The 19,973-nt window shown below is 37.5% G+C and overlaps 1 protein-coding gene across 5 annotated transcripts in view; it reads right to left on the reverse strand.

Moving 5' to 3' along the window:
- The window catches only part of Ccser2 (coiled-coil serine rich protein 2), a 110,184-nt gene that overhangs the window by 16,130 nt on the left and 74,081 nt on the right, over nucleotides 1-19,973 (reverse strand). For 2 of the 5 annotated variants that reach the window (XM_057769258.1, XM_057769257.1), the window contains exons 7-10: nucleotides 15,686-15,769; nucleotides 10,513-10,599; nucleotides 8,641-8,730; nucleotides 2,745-2,829 (exon numbers count right to left, since the gene is read on the reverse strand). In XM_057769258.1, coding sequence (XP_057625241.1) covers nucleotides 2,745-2,829; nucleotides 8,641-8,730; nucleotides 10,513-10,599; nucleotides 15,686-15,769 — 346 coding nt within the window. Of the gene's footprint in view, nucleotides 1-2,696; nucleotides 2,830-8,640; nucleotides 8,731-10,512; nucleotides 10,600-15,685; nucleotides 15,770-19,973 lie in introns of all 5 variants that reach the window. The other 3 variants (XM_057769255.1, XM_057769259.1, XM_057769256.1) reach the window with 2 other exon arrangements.

The raw sequence follows: 19,973 nt of genomic DNA on the forward strand, positions 1-19,973 counted from the left end.
CTCTACGCTTAGGACAGGCTATCTTTGCACACTAGACTTTCTACTCTTACAATCAAACCAGACCGCCATTACTGACAGCTCAGCCACAACTCCTGACCTTTGCACTGATGATCAACACAGTGCACTCTAGTCAACGCTCGCGTAGGCATCATTTAAGAACTTTTTAAATGAAACATTATAATGAAAGAGAAACTTCTTAACTACCTTCTATTATTTATAATCAACTCTATAAAAATTGAGTGCTGGGAACCACACACTACTTAAATGTATAAACAGGCATTATCTGGTGGAATGCTCATTTAGTATACCAAAAAAAAAAAAAAAAAAAAAAAAAAAAACTATTTTTGTTGTTGTTTTGGCTTTTTAAGACAGGATTTTTCTGTATGGGTTTGGATCTTGTCCTGGAACTCATTTAATTGACCAGGCTGACCTCAAACTCACAGAGATCTGCCAGCTTCTGCTTCCTGAGTGCTGGGATTGTGAGTCACTATGGCCCAGCCACTCCCCCCCCCCCCAAAAAAAAAGCGCTATTCTTACACTCTCTGTAAAATCACTGGATTCATTCCTATGATTTGATGGCCTTACTTCATCACACAAATAAGGGAGGGGTATAAAAATAAGCTTTGTTACCACACTGCATTATCTATCCACAGGGCGACTCTCAAAGACAGTGTATTGTTAAAACACATTTTTCTTCCAGAAGAACCTCTTAAACTCAGTGAGGGTTGTTGAAGGATGTGGAACGACCCTGGAGCTCTGATTCAACAAGACTCCTATGAGCATCTCTAGAGAAAGACACATCTACCCATCCCTGAGTGGCTAGCAGGATTAAGGCATACTACTGATCCCTACTTTTTTCCTAATCTGGAGATGCAGAAAGAGGTTTGACCTAGAAAAATCAAAGATCAGTTTTGATCACAACACTGCAGCACACAATCAGAACCTAACAGCACTGAATCCACGAGGAAGAAGAGAAACTGCCAACAGAAGGCCATGGCCAGAGGAAAGGTTAAGACTCTAAAATTATTTCAGTTAAATTAGCAAGAGGGATAATTCCAGATACATGATTTAAAAATATACTTTTTAAAAAAGCTCCATTTGCAATACAGGATACTTAACCTTACTTCAATTTCATATTGCAGCAGTGGAGAGATGACAAGGGAACAAGTGGTAGGGGAGAAGGAGGAGAAAAAGGGGCCTTCAGTGGGCACAGAGGCAGGTGGGCACATGGTAGGGGAGAAGGAGGAGATAAAGGGGCCTTCAGTGGGCACAGAGGCAGGTGGGCACATGGTAGGGGAGAAGGAGGGATAAAGGGGCCTTCAGTGGGCACAGAGACAGGTGAGCACATGGTATGGGGAGAAGGAGGAGATAAAGGGGCCTTCAGTGGGCACAGAGGCAGGTGGGCACATGGTAGGGGAGAAGGAGGAGATAAAGGGGCCTTCAGTGGGCACAGAGGCAGGTGGGCACATGGTAGGGGAGAAGGAGGAGATAAAGGGGGCCTTTAGTAGGCACAGAGGCAGGTGGGCTGATAAGAGATAAACCGTCAAGCACTGCTAGCTAATGAGGACAAGCCTCAGAATCCATCATTACTAATCATTTTCCTATTATCACTAGCAATTCTGCATGGTTCCCCATATGTTATGGGTTTTAAACAGAAGAAATGGATGCAGCGTCTCTAGAAACAGAGAAGACAGTACCACATTATTCCTCTTCTCTGCTCCATATAAGAGAAACAGCTGCAGAATTACCTATTATAGTCCACAGGCTCTACAGACTATTTTTCATCAAAACAAAAATCACAGAAGGAAAAGAGAGGCACCAACCAAACCCTGTCTTATCTGGAACTCATGTTAATTATTTACAAGACAATTTTTTAAAAAATGAATTTTATATCCTTAGACAAAAATCCCCTTGGGACTTCTGATATTTCACATAAGGAAAATTAATGAAAAAAAATGGTATGAATCACAATTAGAATAAATCCATGGAGGAGGTATAGAACTAACTCTGATGACTATTTTACATTAATAATAACTTTGGGGGGAGGATGTGACTTTTCAAAAAAGATAAAATACAGCCAACTTACCAGGTATACTTAAATACATAATCTAACGCAGTCAACATGTGTGGAAGGTCTAGTGATAACTAAATCATTAAATGTTAGTAAACATGCATATTCCAAGTCATTGCTTCTGTGCTGTGAAGCAGCTAACAAATTATAAAGACATATTAGTGGTTAAAAAATGGGGGGGGCTTGAAAAATTTTTAAAAGATTTTTTAGAAGGCAGTCAAATACAATCAAAGCCTTTGATTAGGAAATATTTAAAGAAGTGTGCAATGGTCTAGTAAGCCTGATCCCTAAACAGTATGCATCTGTCCATCAAATGTGTGAATAATGTGCCCATTTTATAAATAAGTAAAAAACAATTTCATTCACATATTTCATGATCCTGACAAGATCTAATTAAAGACAGATGCATGTCAGTAGGTCTAGGGTCACAGCAGAAGGTTTCAACAGTGTTAAGGTGAAATTAACCTCTGACAGCTTTCAGGGCATAAATGGAGGTTTGTTTGCATGCGTCAAGGAAGTGTTAAGAGAGCAGACCAGAGGGAGTGCTCCCTAGCAGGTGCCTGCAGATAGCTCAGGAGGGAAAAGAAGGTACTTGGGAAGGACAGGTCATGCAGACGGGAAATACCATGAAGGGGAAGCCAGAGCAGGATGGGAGTGAGAGACACAGACTCACTCTGTCTGCGGTGCGGTGGAACAGTCCGTGGCATCCCCTGGAATGAGCCCTGCCAAGGAGAGAAGGAGGGAGCAGAATACCCACCCTGTGCAGAAAGAGATGGGGTAGGGAGGCATAATAAAGAAGGGAACCAGAGAAACCAACGTCACATTTGTTTTCGCTTAAAATAACAAAGCAACAGTGTTAATTAGAATTACATTTCATTTTTAACGTACAGGCAGCTCAAATTATTAACACATCAGAATTCAAAATCTAGTTGTCAAATATTTTTACAGAAAATATCATTCTATTCTTTGTAATTAACACACAAATAAGCCTTTCTGGTATGCAGTAACTCCATCATCATATATCTTTTAAAGTATCAAATTATCTACTATTTATTTTTCAGAACAAGAATTGTAAAAAGGAGGATAAATTAATGTATAAAGGATGTATTGATATGCAGAAAACATTAATTTATGAATCAGGAGATCAAACATTATCAAACAAAAACCTTTATTTATTTTCAAGTCATAGATTTTTAAAAGATCAGAACATAAAATAAAGCTACGGTTAGAAATAATTAGTATATTGTGACAATAAAGTCTTACAAAGTGTGACATGCAAACGATAGGAGATGCATACTCTTTAGTATGGATAACTAATAGCTCCTTTATTTAACTTAATCATGCTTTATCAAAATTGGAAGGCATCTGTATGTCAGATGTTGAACATCACAGAATCAAAAGTACATTTTGCCTCAACTCTCCACTGTAGCCAAACTAAAAGCTATCCACAGATAAAACTACAAAACACAAATGAAATGGTTCTGGTACTAGCAATTTTGGTGCTGTATCTTTGTTTTCTATTTCACCACAATAAATACTGTTTCTTCCAACAAATATTCTAAAAGTTTCAAAAATATCTTCCATTGGCCTGGTATAAACCCAAATTGAATGGCAGACATTTATAAACAGACTGATTAGTAGAGAGCTATAATAGCAGGTATAATTTGTATTGTCCTTGAAAAACAATTCCACTCAGTTACTGATTTTATACCTAAATACAAAATGCAAAACACAATTGTTTTAAAAGAACCGCATACGACATAAACAATCAATTCTTGTGTGAAGACTTTTGCCTGTCTGAAGGTGATGTCTCAAAGGCAGAGGTGGGTCCTGCCAGTATTTATCAATCTAGTTGATACATCTTATATTCACAACTCAATACATAAAAATGATTAACATTATACCATACAAAAACAATTGTGTGACACCTCACAAATGTTACTTGTTCAAATATTGATATGTGTGTGTATCTTCACACACACACCAACCTATGTGAATGAAAAATATAAATACAACAAGAAATAAATAAATAAGACTCCTTGGCAAAGAAATAAACACTTTAATTCTCCTTGATTATCTATCTCCAAATATACACATAAATATCTGAGTTGTAATATGGCAACTTTCAGGGGGCAGGAAGGTGGCAAATCGGAGTGTAAAGTTAGGACAGTCCTGCAGAAATATTAATCAATGCTGCTGCCCAGGCTCCAGATCAGGAAAGCACATGAGACATTTACTCAAAAGACAAATCTATGAAAGACCCTGTTGTTTTAGTTACTTTGATACTATTTCCCAGGCCAAGGAAAAAGAAACGGGTTTCTTGCTAGTAAAACTACACAACTATAAACATTAACTTTTAGAAGTCACATACATTTGATATGTTTTCTGTGATGCAACTTTGGTAGTTTCCTAATTTTAGAAAAATATTAAGGGAAAGCTTGACTCAGTAAGTCGACAGCACAAACACCTACTTCTTAGAGAAGTGACTGCTGAGGGCACCATATTCCTCCTTTTGTTCTGATATGTTATATATGTCTCTACTATATGCAATGATATAAACTGTCATTCGGTATTAGAAATAACTCCAATAGAACATTCTGAAATGTATGCCAGATCTTTTTTTGCCATGACTGTCTCATGTGTAACAGCCAGCTATTAAACCAGGAGAGATAAGTAGAATTAGGTTCAATTGTGAAGAAGTTGTAACATGTACAAGCCTTTCCATGCAACATAACAGTCTGGATTCCCACACTTGGCTGATAGTAAATCAGGTTAGCTGATTATGAGACAGGACACACAGATCCTTTAGACCTTCTCTGTTGTGTGACGGAGATTGGAAGTTAATTTTTTTAATTATTTAAAGTGTTTAAACAAATGCTCGTTGGTAAAAAGAATTATGTCCTGGTAATTTTGGAATTTAATGTGCAAATGACTTTCTATCATTAAATACCTTTAAAACAATATTAGAAGTTTCCAGAAAAATAGAATTCAATCCCTGTCCCATGTTATTTTTTTACCCAAATTATTTTCGCAATTTTTAAATTGAAGATAACCACATCATTTCTCTCCTTCTACTAACTCGTCCCATATGCTCAGTTATTCTCACGTTCATGGTGTCTTTTTCTTTTATTGCTATTAAGTATTAAATAATGCTGCTCTTAAGAAGAGGCTAGTGCATGATCAGTAGAGACTGTCTTTAAAAAGAGCAACACAGTCTGCTAAACGCACAGCCTGGCTTTGCAACTGTAGCCATCCTTTTCCATCAGCCTCCAAGCACGAGGATCAACTGGACTGTACCAACCACAGCTGGCGCTATACCATATAAATGAGCTTTTGGCCGTGTTTGGTGCTGCAACCCTTTAATCTCCAAATTTAGGAAACAGAGGTATGTGGAACTCTATCAAGTCCAAGGTCACCCTGGTCTACATCAAGCAGCAGGGCTAAGTAGTGAAACCATGTCTCAAACAAAAACAAAATAAAATGAACTTTGGTTTCTCTCCCACAGCATTCCTGAGTCATGCCAAGTATCTGAATGAGTTGCTTCTCAGTTTTAGCTTCCTTGTGTGCAGGGAAATGAGAGTACTGGCATCTAAGTATACTGTTCCATCACAGTAAGCAGGAACCTGGCAGGTTGATGCTGTCTTTGTACACACTCAGCGAACAGAGCTTGGCACAGAAGAATAAGCACACAGGCATCTATCTTGTGCTTTCATTTTTCTCTCCTCTCCTTCTTTGCTTATTATTTCTTGTGGGCTCTCTATTTCTGATATCCTACTTGTAGCCATTAGATGCCCAATCCCACTCAGACAAATCTCCAGAGGAAATTCATGTCGGCTTCAAAAATGTTAGCTTTTCCCCATTCTGCTGTCACTGGTAGCCATCTACTGAGGTGTCTGTCTATTACCTACCCATTTCTTTCCACCTCCTAAATAGCTTCAAATAAACCCCAGTCAGTAAGTCTCTCATGTACTATCCTTTCCCAACTTTCACTGCACTCAGATTTCTTCATGTCTGGAAAATGTTCAAATGGAATTCTCACAGAAAGCCCATGTAGATGCTATAATCAAGTGACTGTAGAACACCAAAAGCACTGCAATGTCCCAAGATGTTAGGAGAAAATATGAAAAGACAGATCATAATCTGCAACCTTCTCAAAGGCTTTAATTTTTAAAATTTTACTAATACTAGAATAATTTTAAACTGACCTTTTCATTTTTAAATTTTCTGCCTAAAAAACCTACAGATTGTCAAACAAGGACCATGCTGCACCCCCACATCTGTATCACCTATGCCTGTCTAAGCTAGACTCCTCCTTTAAAAAGAACATCTGGAACAACATATACTTTCTGAATGAAAAGAAAAGCACTATAATTACAGGAACTGTTTCCAACATAACGTCTTTCAAGTGCAATCCATTGAGCACAGGAAAAGATCACAGGGCAAATTTGTTACTAACTTTATACTTAAGTATTATTGAAGTAAATAAACAAGCATTTATTTACTCATTGAGTGAACCTCCATGAAACTACATTATTCACAGATTACATTTTGTGACTCGTACTCACATGAGCTTTCACACTAACTTCACTGCTTTCCTTGGTACACATCTGTGCCACACCCTCCGGTGAACTTTATACCGCCAAGCCCTCTCCCATCTTTGCCTTCACCAGCTGTTCTGTACTTAGAGACATTTCATTCCTTCCACTCTAATCTTCAAAACCTCTCATCCTGCATGGCTCTTCAGTGTGCTTTGGGGTAAGGAGCCAATGACCAGTAGTCAGGAGTCTTAAGTTATAGTACCGTCTAAGCCATTTCTTTACTATAAAAACTTAGTAGGCCATTTAATATTCCTTAATTTTTATTTCCATCTACAAAACAAAGGAATGACGTGGCCAGGTGATAACTGTTAAAAATAATAATGGAGAAAGCTGACGTCTGAGCTTTTGATAGTACTTGGCTAAACACCTGACCTTTACTTCCCCCAAGATCACTGTAAAAAATTAACTCAGGGTTGTACTAAGTAAGTTCTGCACCAGTTCCTTTTATCCAGAGTAAGGAGGCAGGTTAATATCCTGTTTCCAGAACAACGAGGTTAGGGGAGCCAGGGTGCTTATGAAGTTTAAGGACTTCCATAAAGATACAAAACGAAGCTTCTTATACTTAACAGCAAAGCTAATCAAGGATATTTAAAATTACAAACACTTGGGGGCTGGAGAGATGTCTCAGTGGTTAAGAGCACAGGCTGCTCTTCCAGAGGTCCTGAGTTCAATTCCCAGCACCGACATGGTGGCTCGCAATCTGTAATGAGATCTGGCGCCCTCATCTGGCATGTAGGCATACATGGAGACAGAATACTGTATGTATAAAAAAGAAATAAATTTTTAAAAAAATTACAAACACTCTATGGAAAAATTGGAGACCATGGAAAGATCAAATGCCCATGTAGAGGTGCTGGGCATTATACTTTTCTACACCCTTTAACATCAAAGTTGAATTAGGTTATCTTTGCATAAGTATTTCATTTGCTTTCTTTGAGTTCTACCTTTACCGTTCTTCACCAAGCTAAGCTCTTGATTTGCCTAGACTTTCCATATCCTCCAAACTCCAGAGAACTTGCACTGGTTTATATTAATGAGTCAGTAGTTCCCTCAGCTATTTAGGAACGAGTGAGCTTGCATTTATCTGTGCATTTCCTTTTCTCATTCCTCACTTTCCTTCAAGAACCACAGTGAAAGAAGATCTTTAAACAAGCTAATTTCTATCATCATATCATCCCACATACAGAGAAAGCAATTACACATTATATGGAAAGAAACAAAGTAAAAATTTTATAAAATCTAAGTTGAACTGACTATATTAACCTATATATTTTCTATTCATTTGTATTATGGGATTCTGCTGCAATACAGAACACAAAAGGAGTCTCAAGGTGTACCCAGCATTCTCTTATTAATAGGAGCCTATTACCTACTCCATATAATGGGATGACTGATATTCTAAAGTGAGTTTCAGGTACTCAGAGTGAATAATACGGTACTTTTAGCACTAAATATATTTTGATACATAACACTTTCAAACACAAAAAACAATATTTAGATGGTTATTTCCTATTGTTTCAAATAAGTCATACCTTAACTATGTTTTCACAGATTAATATTTCCTAATTTCCTCAACAGTTTATAATTATAATAATAAAACCTATTTGGAAAAGTTTCAGCACAAAAGGGAATATACTACATCACACACCTTTAAAGTGAGACATATTGTACAAGTGGGACCATAGTATTACTACTCCCACAAAAACATGCAATGAGAAAAGAGTAGACACTTAAATAAGATGGGCCACAATATGCAGAATGGAAAAGCTACTACAAGCACATTCACTTGTATAGAGCACAAAGGAGCAGCTTTGGAAAGCACATAACACCCAGGAGACGAGGGACAAGCAGCTCATCTAAAAAAAAAAAAACATAGCTATGGCAGGTTCAAAATTATTAGTGGTTAGGTTAAAAAAAATCAAAGCAACACAACAAAATAGCAAAGAACAAAAGTTAGAACAGGTGACTTACAGGGAGTCTTCTCCAGGGCGTCTGGGTGTATTTATCAGCATATGTACACTTTTCCTCTTTAGATTTCTGGTGACAGTTACACCGGGTGGCCTGAACAAAACCACAAATGTTTAAAATGGTTTTATTCTACACACACAGGCAGTTAGAGGCTGTGTTAAGAAGAACAAGCCGCATCACCAAGCTGCACAGTGCAATGCAGTTCTGGCTCCTTCCACGACAGACATGCCTACATCAAACATCAACGTGTATTCAGTTGTCTTCTCTTTTTCAGGGACTAGATTTGAGATAAAGTCAGAGAACTACAATATTTCTCTTGACAATCTTTTAAACTGTCTAAAAAACTCAGTATTTATATTTTCATGCATATAAAAATATATATCACTTAAATATGGAATATATGCAGCAATTAAAGGCATAAAAAGAATACTTCTGAAAATTATATCTCTTTTCTGATTTATTTTGATCCTGTTGTAAAGTATTGCCCTCCACCCTAACTGCCATGACATTCATCACATCTGACTACTTGCAAGAGAACATTAAGAATTAGGCCTGATGACCTTCTTTCGTAAGATGGGGTAAAGGATTCAATAATTGACCTGAAATTCTAGTCACTTTTTCCTGTGCCCTCCAGCCAGCTATATTTACTTCTGCCCTAATGACTGTGGCCCTGTGATCTTAGGAAGTGCCAGAGTTTATGTTCTGTGGCACAGGAGAACTCCATCTATGCAGTTACAGGATGAGAATTCCTAGTGGCTGAGTGCTTTGGGCTCACCCGCGCTCCTTTTAACAGGCCCTCGCCCATGCTTTGAAAGTAAATGCAAATGGACTTTGGTGGCGCTGCATTTGTTTGGTGATGGTGCTTTATAAGGAAGAGTATGTCTGTTTCTAACTCTCCATCCAGTGCAAGGGTTCCAGCAGCAGGCACTAAAGACTTTCTTAGATGGCTCTATGACAGAACTCTACTGGGCATTAAATACAAAGAGCCCACATACTGTGTCTGTCTGTTCCTCTATGCGATGCTACAAAGCCTCTTTGATGATCTTTACCGTACTGAACACTATCAGTTGAAAAATAAATTCTCTACACAATTCCTATCAACTGCCTTTGACCCTCTTTAACCATACCCGATTTGTCTGCTCCTATCATTTCTGAGTTGAATGCCTGTAATATGACCTTAGTGGTTCAGAGTTCACTAGACTATATCCTTGGCATTCTCAATAAAAGTATATTTTATAAAGCTGAATTTGCTGTTAATGTTGTTTGATTTTGAATAAATATTCCTTTAATTTTTGATTTTATCCAGTATGTTCATTTTAGCCTAGCCTTTTAATTATTACAAACTATCCTATAACTGAATTCAAGGTACTATATAAACAGTTTTCTCATGAACATTTGAAATCATAACAATTCTATGAAAAGTCAGTCAACCCTAACTCTGAGGAATCACTTACTATCATTCACAGAGATGAAGCATTTCCCTAGAATCCCTTTCAGTAAAACACAAGACTCAAGGCCAAGCACTTAGTGTCACTCTACTTACAAAGAGAAAAGTCCCAGGTACTGTTTCTCAAAACATGTCTGAAAGAAAGGCATTTACTTTGCACCAATAAGCAAAAGTAAATAAAATGGAGAATTTTAAATCCTCACAAAAGAGGCCATTGATAATGAACCAACACAGAATCATTCAAGTGAATACTTTATATTTCATTTCAAGGTTCCATCACATCCTTTAAGTGGAACACACGTACTCTAAACACACTACATGAAACTCTGAAAACCAGAACAGAAGCAAGCTCTTCTTCTGCCCAGTCTTAAAAGCAAACACAACTCCCCCATGAAAAGCCTGTTTACAGTCCATGTTGTAATACTTACAAGTCGATGCTCTAATAGTTGGATTTTTTCATCTTTTTTCTTTATTTCCTCTTTAAGTTGTTTTATTTCATTTAATAAATCTTCATTCTGAAATATAAAAAATACTGTTACATAAAATATTCTAATGAGAAGAATAAAGTCAAGAAGTCAAATAATGAATGGATTATTTGTTCATCTAAGAGGAAATCTACTAAAATTCTAGAAAGATTTCATGATCTAATGGCAAATCACATGCAAACAATGGGCAAAATGGAAGTAATAGTCATATTCTCATTTGAATTAGCATTTATGCTGATCTTGGCTACACAGAGATATATGCTGTTATTCATTTGCATTAACATAATAAAAAAGGTCATATAGTAAAGGAAATCACCATGCAAAACTAATTTCAACTAAAATTTCAAGGAACACTTACAAGCAGCCTGTCAGAAAATACCAAGTGCAGGGCAGACAAAGCTAATGTTATAATTAATGTCAGCATAAATTTCAGATTGGCTCACAACTCAGCAACAAATAAATATGCCAGATGAGTACCAGGGAGTGTTCTGCAATGAGCCACTTTTCTGACAAGCACTGACCAAATTAAAGTGAAAGGCACGGACCAAGTTCATTATCCAGACATATTCAATACTATAACGTGGAAGCCCTTGTTGAGTTAAACAATATTCTGATGACATTTCCAAAATGGCAAGTACTGTTAACCTATCCTTAGTGTGTTCTACTACTTAATTATCCACACATATACATATACTGAGGAAGTACTATAAAAATTAGAATGTAGCCAGGCGGTGGCGGCGCAGGCCTTTAATCCCAGCACTCGGGAGGCAGAGGCAGGCGGATCTCTGTGAGTTTGAGACCAGCCTGGTCTACAAGATCTAGTTCCAGGACAGGCTCCAAAAACCACAGAGAAACCCTGTCTCAAAAAACCAAAAAAACCAAAAAAAAAAAAAAATTAGAATGTATATATGTATATTTTCATGAAGGAGTTTTCTAGAACAAAAACAGGTAAATAAATAATCATTATGCATTGTTACTAAGCAAAATATGTCACTTCCTTCAAACACAAACAAATTTAGGGTGGATAAATTAAAATACATAACATACATGTAAGAAATTATACTTTTCAATTTTTTAAATACAATTAATTTAAAAAAGATCACAAATAAACAAAGGTTTTTTGGGATATGACATAAGTCATCCAAACAACAGGGAAAATCACAGGTTAATTAGGAAAGACTATAAAAGCTGGACTTGAAGATAGTTTAGGAAGAAAAACTCATAAATCAAGAAGCAAAATATAGAGAACAGGAAAGATACATAAATATACTATGGACACATTTCTACACTGTAAGAAAATAAAGGCACTAGAATTTGATGTATATATCTCATTATACAAAATCCTAAACCATACATATCACCAACACATGATGAAGAATTTACTATACATCAAGGGCAGTATGAGACCACATTCAAAGCCCAAACAAAAAAGCCTGCCAAATCTCACTAGCACGTTAAGTGGCAACTGTCAGTGAAACAGAAAATACTAAGCACTGTTTTACAGACACTGATGATCAGTAACATATCCAATCTAATGATCCTACTTACTGCACGTACTGGCTTTGTGGGAGCCTAGGCAGTTTAGATGCTCACCTTACTAGACCTGGAAGGAAGTGGGAGGTCCTTGGACTTCCCACAGGTCAGGGAACCCTGACTGCTCTTTGGGCTGATGAGGGAGGGGGACTTGATTGGGGGAGGGGGGGAAATGGGAGGCAGTGGCAGGGAGGAGGCAGAAATCTTAAATAAATAAATAAATAAATAAATAAATAAATAAATCTGTGATACTATTAAGTCAACTTCTCAAAATAAAAAAAAAAAAAAGATTATTCAAAACTGGTGTAACAGACCTAGCAGTCAAGGTACTGTTTGGACATTTACAAGTTAACAATTTGTTTTTCAAATGAAACATGACACACAACTTGATGGGACACTGTGCAACCACTATTTATGTAGATATGACTAGTTTCTACAGTGTTAAAGAAAATATGTCCCAGGTGGTGACACTCAGGTAAGGTACACAGAAGGACAATAGGCACTACTCTATGGACTGACACTTTATATCACAGGTATACTGAGAGGTTCTGTGTGTCAACTGGACACAGCTAGAATCATCAGAGGAAGGAGCCTCAGGCAAGCAAATGCCTCCCTGACACTGTAAGGCATTTTCTCACTGATTGATCAGTGGGGGAGGGCCCAGCCCATTGTGGGTGGTGCCATTTCTGGGCTGCTAGTCCTTGGTTCTGTAAGAAGGTAGGCTGAGCAAGTCTTGGGAAACAAGTCAGTAAGCAGTTCCCCTCCAGGGCCTCTGCATCAGCTCCTGCCTCCAAAATCCTGCCCTGTTTGAGTTCCTGCCCTGACTTCCTTCAGTGATGAACAGCAATGCTGAAGTGTGAGCCAAATAAACCCTTTCTTCCCCAACTTGCTTTTTGGTCATGGTGTTTTCATCACAGCAATAGAAACCCTAAGACAACAGGAAAAAAATATGCTTGTCAGGAAATAGACTCCAAGAAGGTCTCGAAAATGAGTAGAAGGTCTGAAGGTAGAAATATTGTAAACATTGGTTCCCATATAATATTCAAAGTACCACACAATAAAAAAAGTGAGAACAAGCATCGCACACCCAGAGAACTACATACAGTGGTTCTGCCACACACATGCTGTAGTAAAAAATAAGAAGTAATTTTAGCTAAGAAATTAGGCAATGGCCGCCATCAGAGAGGACCACAGCTGGCAAGCATGGCCTTAGCCAGGGGATAATAGATTCGAATTTGAGATGGCTTAGAGAGTTTAGAGGAAAACTTTAACAATGACAAACTAGGCTAGGAACTGTATCCAAGGCATTGTGATACTCCAGATGAGAACAGAAGCCTGAACCAATAAAGAGATCACAGCCTTGAGGAGAGCTGATAATTTACATCAAGTGGAAGATCCCAAATCTGTGTTTTAGCTTAAGTGACATGAAAAATGGTTATGAATCAGAAGAAATGGAGAATACAGGACACAATAAACTTCTGTATCCCAGCTTAAATAATATGTAAGCGATAAATGATTTCCCTAGACACAAAGGCAATAGGGACGTGAATTAATGTCAATTGTTAATGTATCTATCATGTAATACTAAACATATGGACAAATTAGAAATGAGAAACAGGGATAACAGAGCAATGTAAAAAGCTGAAATTAGTTTTGTCTCTTCACAGCAAATTCTTGAGCTGGTGTAGTGGTGCATCCTTGTAATTCACAGGTAAGAGCAGGAAGATCTGGAGTTAAAGGCTAGCATCAGCAACACAACACGCTACACAGCATCCTGGACTATAGAAGGCCTTGTCTCAAAATTAATTCTTTCTACAAAATCTGAGAAAATGTTTAATCTGTGAGAAAAAATGTCAGTCAGAAAGCTGAAGAAAATTTAGATACTCTCTGGGGTCATCTAAATCACTGGTTTTAAACTGCAAACATGAGACGGTTTTCTAAATAAGCCACAATCTTCTGCAGATCTGCTGATGTAGAACACTACCTCATTACCAGTCACGTGCAAAACCACAGCCGGAAGTGACTGAGCGATGACAGGTAGACACCAATGGAAAAGGCAGATTGGCAGTCCAATGTAACTACTGTGCTATATTCTTAGGATTATGATCGCTTCGTATTTCGTCTGGTTCTTGGTGAATTACTCAGACACCTATAAGCAGCCTATGCTTCCGTGTCCAGTATTTCAGCCTAGGCCACCTGAATCATGTGGAAGCAGCATCTGTCACAGAATTCCTAAGAATTTCTCAAAGTTCTTCTTCCTTTATATGACAATGCTGTGTCATACCACAGAGCAGATCACTCAATTGGGTTCTTCCATTGAAGACCAATGAAACAGAATTTCAGCCGATATACAGACCATGTGCAATTAAGTGAGACTCAGCATTATGTTAGGTCACTAATGTTCAGAGATTATCTGTTATTGCAATGACTAGCAAACATGGGCAATTACAGCTTGGAAATGAAATGTAAATGCCTTATCTTGGAAATATTAAATGAATCAAGAATTTCTGTGTATGTTTGAGAAATAGTTGTAAAAATCCACTAAAATCTACAGATCATGAGAATTATAAATATTTCCATTAATTATTAAAATATGCACAGATTCTATAATTAGATTTTCAAACATAGAAAGGATAAACACATTAACTGAATATTTCATCAATTCTATAAATATATGAAGTACCTCCTACCATTCTAATTTTATTGGAAACCTTATTTTGAGAATTATCATTCACTGTTACAAACAACAGTAGCAACACGGGGGCAAATTACTTTCCATCTGATAAGGGATAGTTTAAATTTAAGTATCACAGTGTTGACAGAGGTTTCTGTCATGCCTGGTCCCGCATCTCTTCAGTCCCAAGAAACACATAGAGGCCTATATTAGTTATAACTGGTTGGCCTATTAGCTCAGGCTTCTTATTAACTCATATCCTACATTAATTCAAAATTCTTGTCTGTGTTAGCCATGTGGCTTGATACCTTTTATCAGTGAGGCATTCTCATTGTGCTTCCTCTGTGTCTAGGTAACGCCTGCAGATTGAGCCTTTCCTCTTCCCAGAATGATCTTATTCTGGTTGTTCTGCCTATACTTCCTGCCTGGCTGCTGGTCAATTAGCATTTTATTAAACCATACAAGTGACAAATATTTACAGGGTACAAGACCATTGTCCCACAGCCTCACAGGACTAACATTTTAGTTTCATTCAGTGGCGAAGATTTGGAGAAACCTGATTGTTTTCCCAGAATGCAAAGCTCTAGGTTGACCTGTTTTCTGTAGTAGGGATTAATCTGACTCACAACCTGTAGATGTTAAACAAGTATTTGGCTAATGAGTTCAGACATTTTTGTGGCAGTATCGTACAACATTGCAAGAGCTGGCCTGTTCAAGGGTTCACCACTGTGTAGCACAGGCAGACTTCAAATCAGCCTAGTGATTGATGAGATCTATAGGCATATGCCACTATGACCTGCTAAAAGCTCTAGGTTCTTAATACCTCTATTATTCAAAACTTAAAATGTTATCACTGTATTGTTTTATAGTGAAAACTTGGAAATCTTCAGCATAACTCCCTAGCCATACCTTATATATCTGATCTCCTTCTTCTGGCTCTGGGCTGGATGGCAATGATAGCTCAACATCATGCAATGATCCACTTCCATCATGCTACCAGGAAAGAACAGTAAAAAAATGAAAGATTAATATGAAAATCTCCAGCATTCACTTGAACCACAACTGCCTCTAGCTCAAACACTGACACAGAACAAGAGAAAAAATTTCAGAAGTTCCTCTCACCTCTGCACCGAGGAAACAGCAGAGCACTGAATGGTTAGAGTTAGGAAAGGACTACAGGAAAACATCCTAAAGACATTTAGAATTAACTCAGAAAAAAAAAAACAGGAAATTCAATTCAATCTTCTTTGATTTAGAATATAAACAATTCAGAAATAGTATTTTAAAACTCATCAAAACCTGGCCACAAAAATCATTTGATTAAATACTAGATACATGAGACCATGTATCACATGACTCTTCATAAGACATCTAATAAAAAGGCCAAATGATATACAGTGCTGGAAATCAGGATAGATATAGACAAAGATACTGAGAGGAACATCGAGGGACACGTAAGAGGAAGCTGGAAACCTATGTCTTAATGAGATGGTGCTATATAAACTTACATACTAAGTTCAAGCTTATGATGGGTACACCTTTAGTACTCTACTAACTACAGAATATACTTTGGAGAGAAAAATGTAAAAAACAAATATTTTGTCCGTAAACACCATAATGTAAATTAAGTTCTAGTCTTTACAGAACTGACTTACTAATAAAAAAAAAGTCCATGATTCATAGAGACAATCTCAAGAAAGATAAAGCAGTGCAGAATGAGCCAGAGGTGATGCTGAGGAACTGAGCTTGAGGAGCGCAGCACAACTTTAATAGCATCAAGAATATTACCCTCCTCAGTCACACATGTTCAGAGTTCACATGACCATGAACTTACCTGAACTGAGGCAGAAGTGTCTGTATACAAAAAGGGGAAACTTAGGCTATTTTTTATAGATCATACTTATACAATCAAAATCTATATGATGGGCTGAAGAATGTATATTTTGCAAAGCTTAACAAGCAATACAAATTGCAGTTAAAACTAGCAAGCATTTGCCAGATCCTCAGCACTGGATAAACTACATTTCTACTAGTGATATTATAGACACCAAGACCTGAGAGGCAGTATCCTGTAACAGCAAAAGTTGTCAGAATTTGTGTGTGTGTGTGTGTGTGTGTGTGTGTGTGTGTGTGTGTGTGTGTAAGGGGGGAGAGAGATGCACATGTGCCTACCTCAGGAAGGACATTCATTTCTTTTGAGGCAGTCTTCCATTGACCTGCAATTTATCAATTAGGCTAGGGATAGCCTGCTCACTCTGCCTTCCCAGGGCCACCACACCCTGACATTTTGCATGGGTACTGGGGATCAAGGATCAGAGCTTTGTGTTTTGAAGACAAGTGTTTGACTGACTGAACCAGACTCCTTAGCCCCAGAATATTAAATTTTGAAAATGGTTTTAAAATAAAGAGAAAGGGAAGAAGGTAAGAATGGAGTGATAATTTTACAAGACACATCTCAATATAAATCCATCTCTACTCTAACGACATGACACATCAAGTCAGGGTTAATTCTTACCAAAAAGTATATCTGAGAAAAAAAGGCTCTGAAAATTTAGCCTATTTCCAAATATCTTCCTGCTTACTGTACAAAACTCCAAAGAATAGGAAAAAACACAGCAATACTGTTTTGCAGTGGCTGTGAGTACAGTTGTGGGAAGTATGCAGGAGGGTAAAATCAGTCAATCAATCAATCCCTGGTTTTCTGGGTGAAAGAAAACAGAGAGCTTAGCCAAGATGAAAATAACAGGGATTTATAAAAACAAAAACAAAAAAACAGGAAAACCATTAAATTGCATCTAAATTCCTAGGTATACCCAGAGCACAATTGCTCTTGAACAGTTTAAAAAAGTTTAAAAGATAGCCAAGAAACTAAAAGCAGATCCAACAGGCTCCAACTGCCTCTGCTGAGCACCTAACTAAACTGTGGTTTCAACACAGAGCTTGTAGCCTGAAGCCTACCAAACCTTTCCCTGCTCTAGGAAAGGCACGGTGTGTGTTTCACTGTAAAACTTAAACAAGATGAAAAACTTCAAATGTCAATTTGAAAAATGTCAATTCACACAAACTCCAAAGCCTTAGACAGCACAGAATTTAGAATTAACTAGAAAAGATATTTTTAACAAGATATAAAAATTTTCAAAGGTAAAGTAAATTTACAATTCTCTTTAAGTAAATAGAAGAAAATGTCTTCTTCCACAAATAAATAAGATATATAAGGTAAAAACAACTGAAAAAAAATTTATTTACTTTTAAGGTTCACTATCCATATAAGAAAACACATCAACAGAAATGTTTCAATATAATCAATGAAGAGCACAAAGGAAGAAGCAGATGCCAGCCAGCCACCGAGGAAACAAAACATGTAGAAAATGAGGTTAATATCATGGTCACGTGGCAATACACAGACTAACAGAAATGGGTTAACTTAAGATATAAGAGCTAGATAGAAATACGCTTGAGCCATTGGCCAAAGAGCATTGCAATTAATACAGTTTCTGTGTGATTATTCAGTTCTGGGTGGCCAGGAAATGAAAGAGTAGTCTCTGTTTACATATGAGAAAAAAACATTGACCAGGAAAATGGAATGAACTGTCTGCTCAGGAGTGTGTGTGGTCAATAACTGAAGGTGTCATATTCAGTCACCGACGTCACAGAAGAAACAGGCAAGCATGATACACACAGGGGCTGAGAGCTTGAGAAGTTCTCTCGATTCCAAGAAATGAACACACAAACTAGATCCTGCAAAGACAGGGGTTCACCTCAATAACACAGAGACTCTCAGCAGCTGGAAAGGAAAGCAAACCACTAACCATGCACTGCTCTAAAGAGGAAGCCACAGGTAAGTAAGAGAATGATGCCACAGACCAAAGGTTATGGACTACAACTAAAGCAATGCTAAGGGACAGAGGTGGTGAGGAAAGCTGGCCTAAGCAAACAGGAGTCACACCACTGACCAGAACACAATAAACCAAGGACAACCAAAGAAAAGAAACCAAACAGGAAGAAAGCAGGAAACAGTGAAGCAACAAGCAATCAATAAGATCAATAACAGTTTCTTTGGCCAGGTGTGTGGTGGCAACTGCCTTTAACCCCAGCACGGGAACAGGGAGGCAGCCTCTACCAGGGCTATATAGAGGCCCTGTCTCAAAAACAGAAACAAACAAAAATATATAATAGAATATATATTCTATATAGTTCTTGAGAAACTATGAAAGCATGTGGCACAACTGCCAAAGGTGGACGGGGAATGCAGACCAAGACTAGTGGCAGGAGTGAATATGTAGGGTCACTAAAATCTCAGGTGTTGATAATCAAGAGACAATCACATGCACAGTTCTATGTATACAAATTTGAAAAGTTATATAAAATGGTGAAATTTCGCTAAAACTAGAAAGTTTTTAAACTTATTTGAGATTAAACAAATACCCTGTGTAAGCCTATGACTACCAATGAAAATTAATTTAAATTTTAAAGTTTTTGAAGTTTAAAGTGATCCTATCAGTCCACATCCCTGAAAAGACAAAAATAGTGTAAGATATAATCAATATTCTTCACAACAAAGATGCAAGATTCAGTGTTATTAACATAACACTGAAAATCAGATTCAACCTATCTAAAAAGCAAAATATCATGAGCAAAGGGGACTAATCTATAAACACATGGCTAGTTCAATTACTTAAAAGGAATGTAATCACATAACAAAAGCAAATTCAGCACATGCCCGTTATCCCAGCACATAGGACACTGAAGAAAGGGGTCAGAAGGCAGTCTGTGCTACACAGCAGAACTTTGAGAAGAAAAAGCAATGCTAAGGAGGAAGATAGCTGAGCAGAGATGGAGTGGGGAGACACGTCACCAAATAAAGCAGAGTACAAAGAAGGCAGAAGTTACAAACTGGTGGTGTTATGTAATGACTCCACCTGTAATACTTTTGAATATACATTATAGCCTCAAAAACTTAAGTTCTGCAGTCGACAGCAAACTGTCAAGTTCCTGTTCTAGGCTACAAAGGTACTGACACATCCTTAAGAATTTATTTCATACCAACACTGTCCTTTATTATTAGGGTAGTAAGATTAGAAGTCAATTTAAAAACCAAGGTACCTTATATTCATTTTCCCCCAGACAGTGCCATGAAGCCCTAGCTACATTCAAACCTGCTACATAGCTAAGGATGGCCTTGAATTCCAGGCCTTCC

The sequence above is a fragment of the Chionomys nivalis genome, chromosome 5, assembly GCF_950005125.1.
Source record: "Chionomys nivalis chromosome 5, mChiNiv1.1, whole genome shotgun sequence".
NCBI classification, from domain to species: domain Eukaryota; kingdom Metazoa; phylum Chordata; class Mammalia; order Rodentia; family Cricetidae; genus Chionomys; species Chionomys nivalis.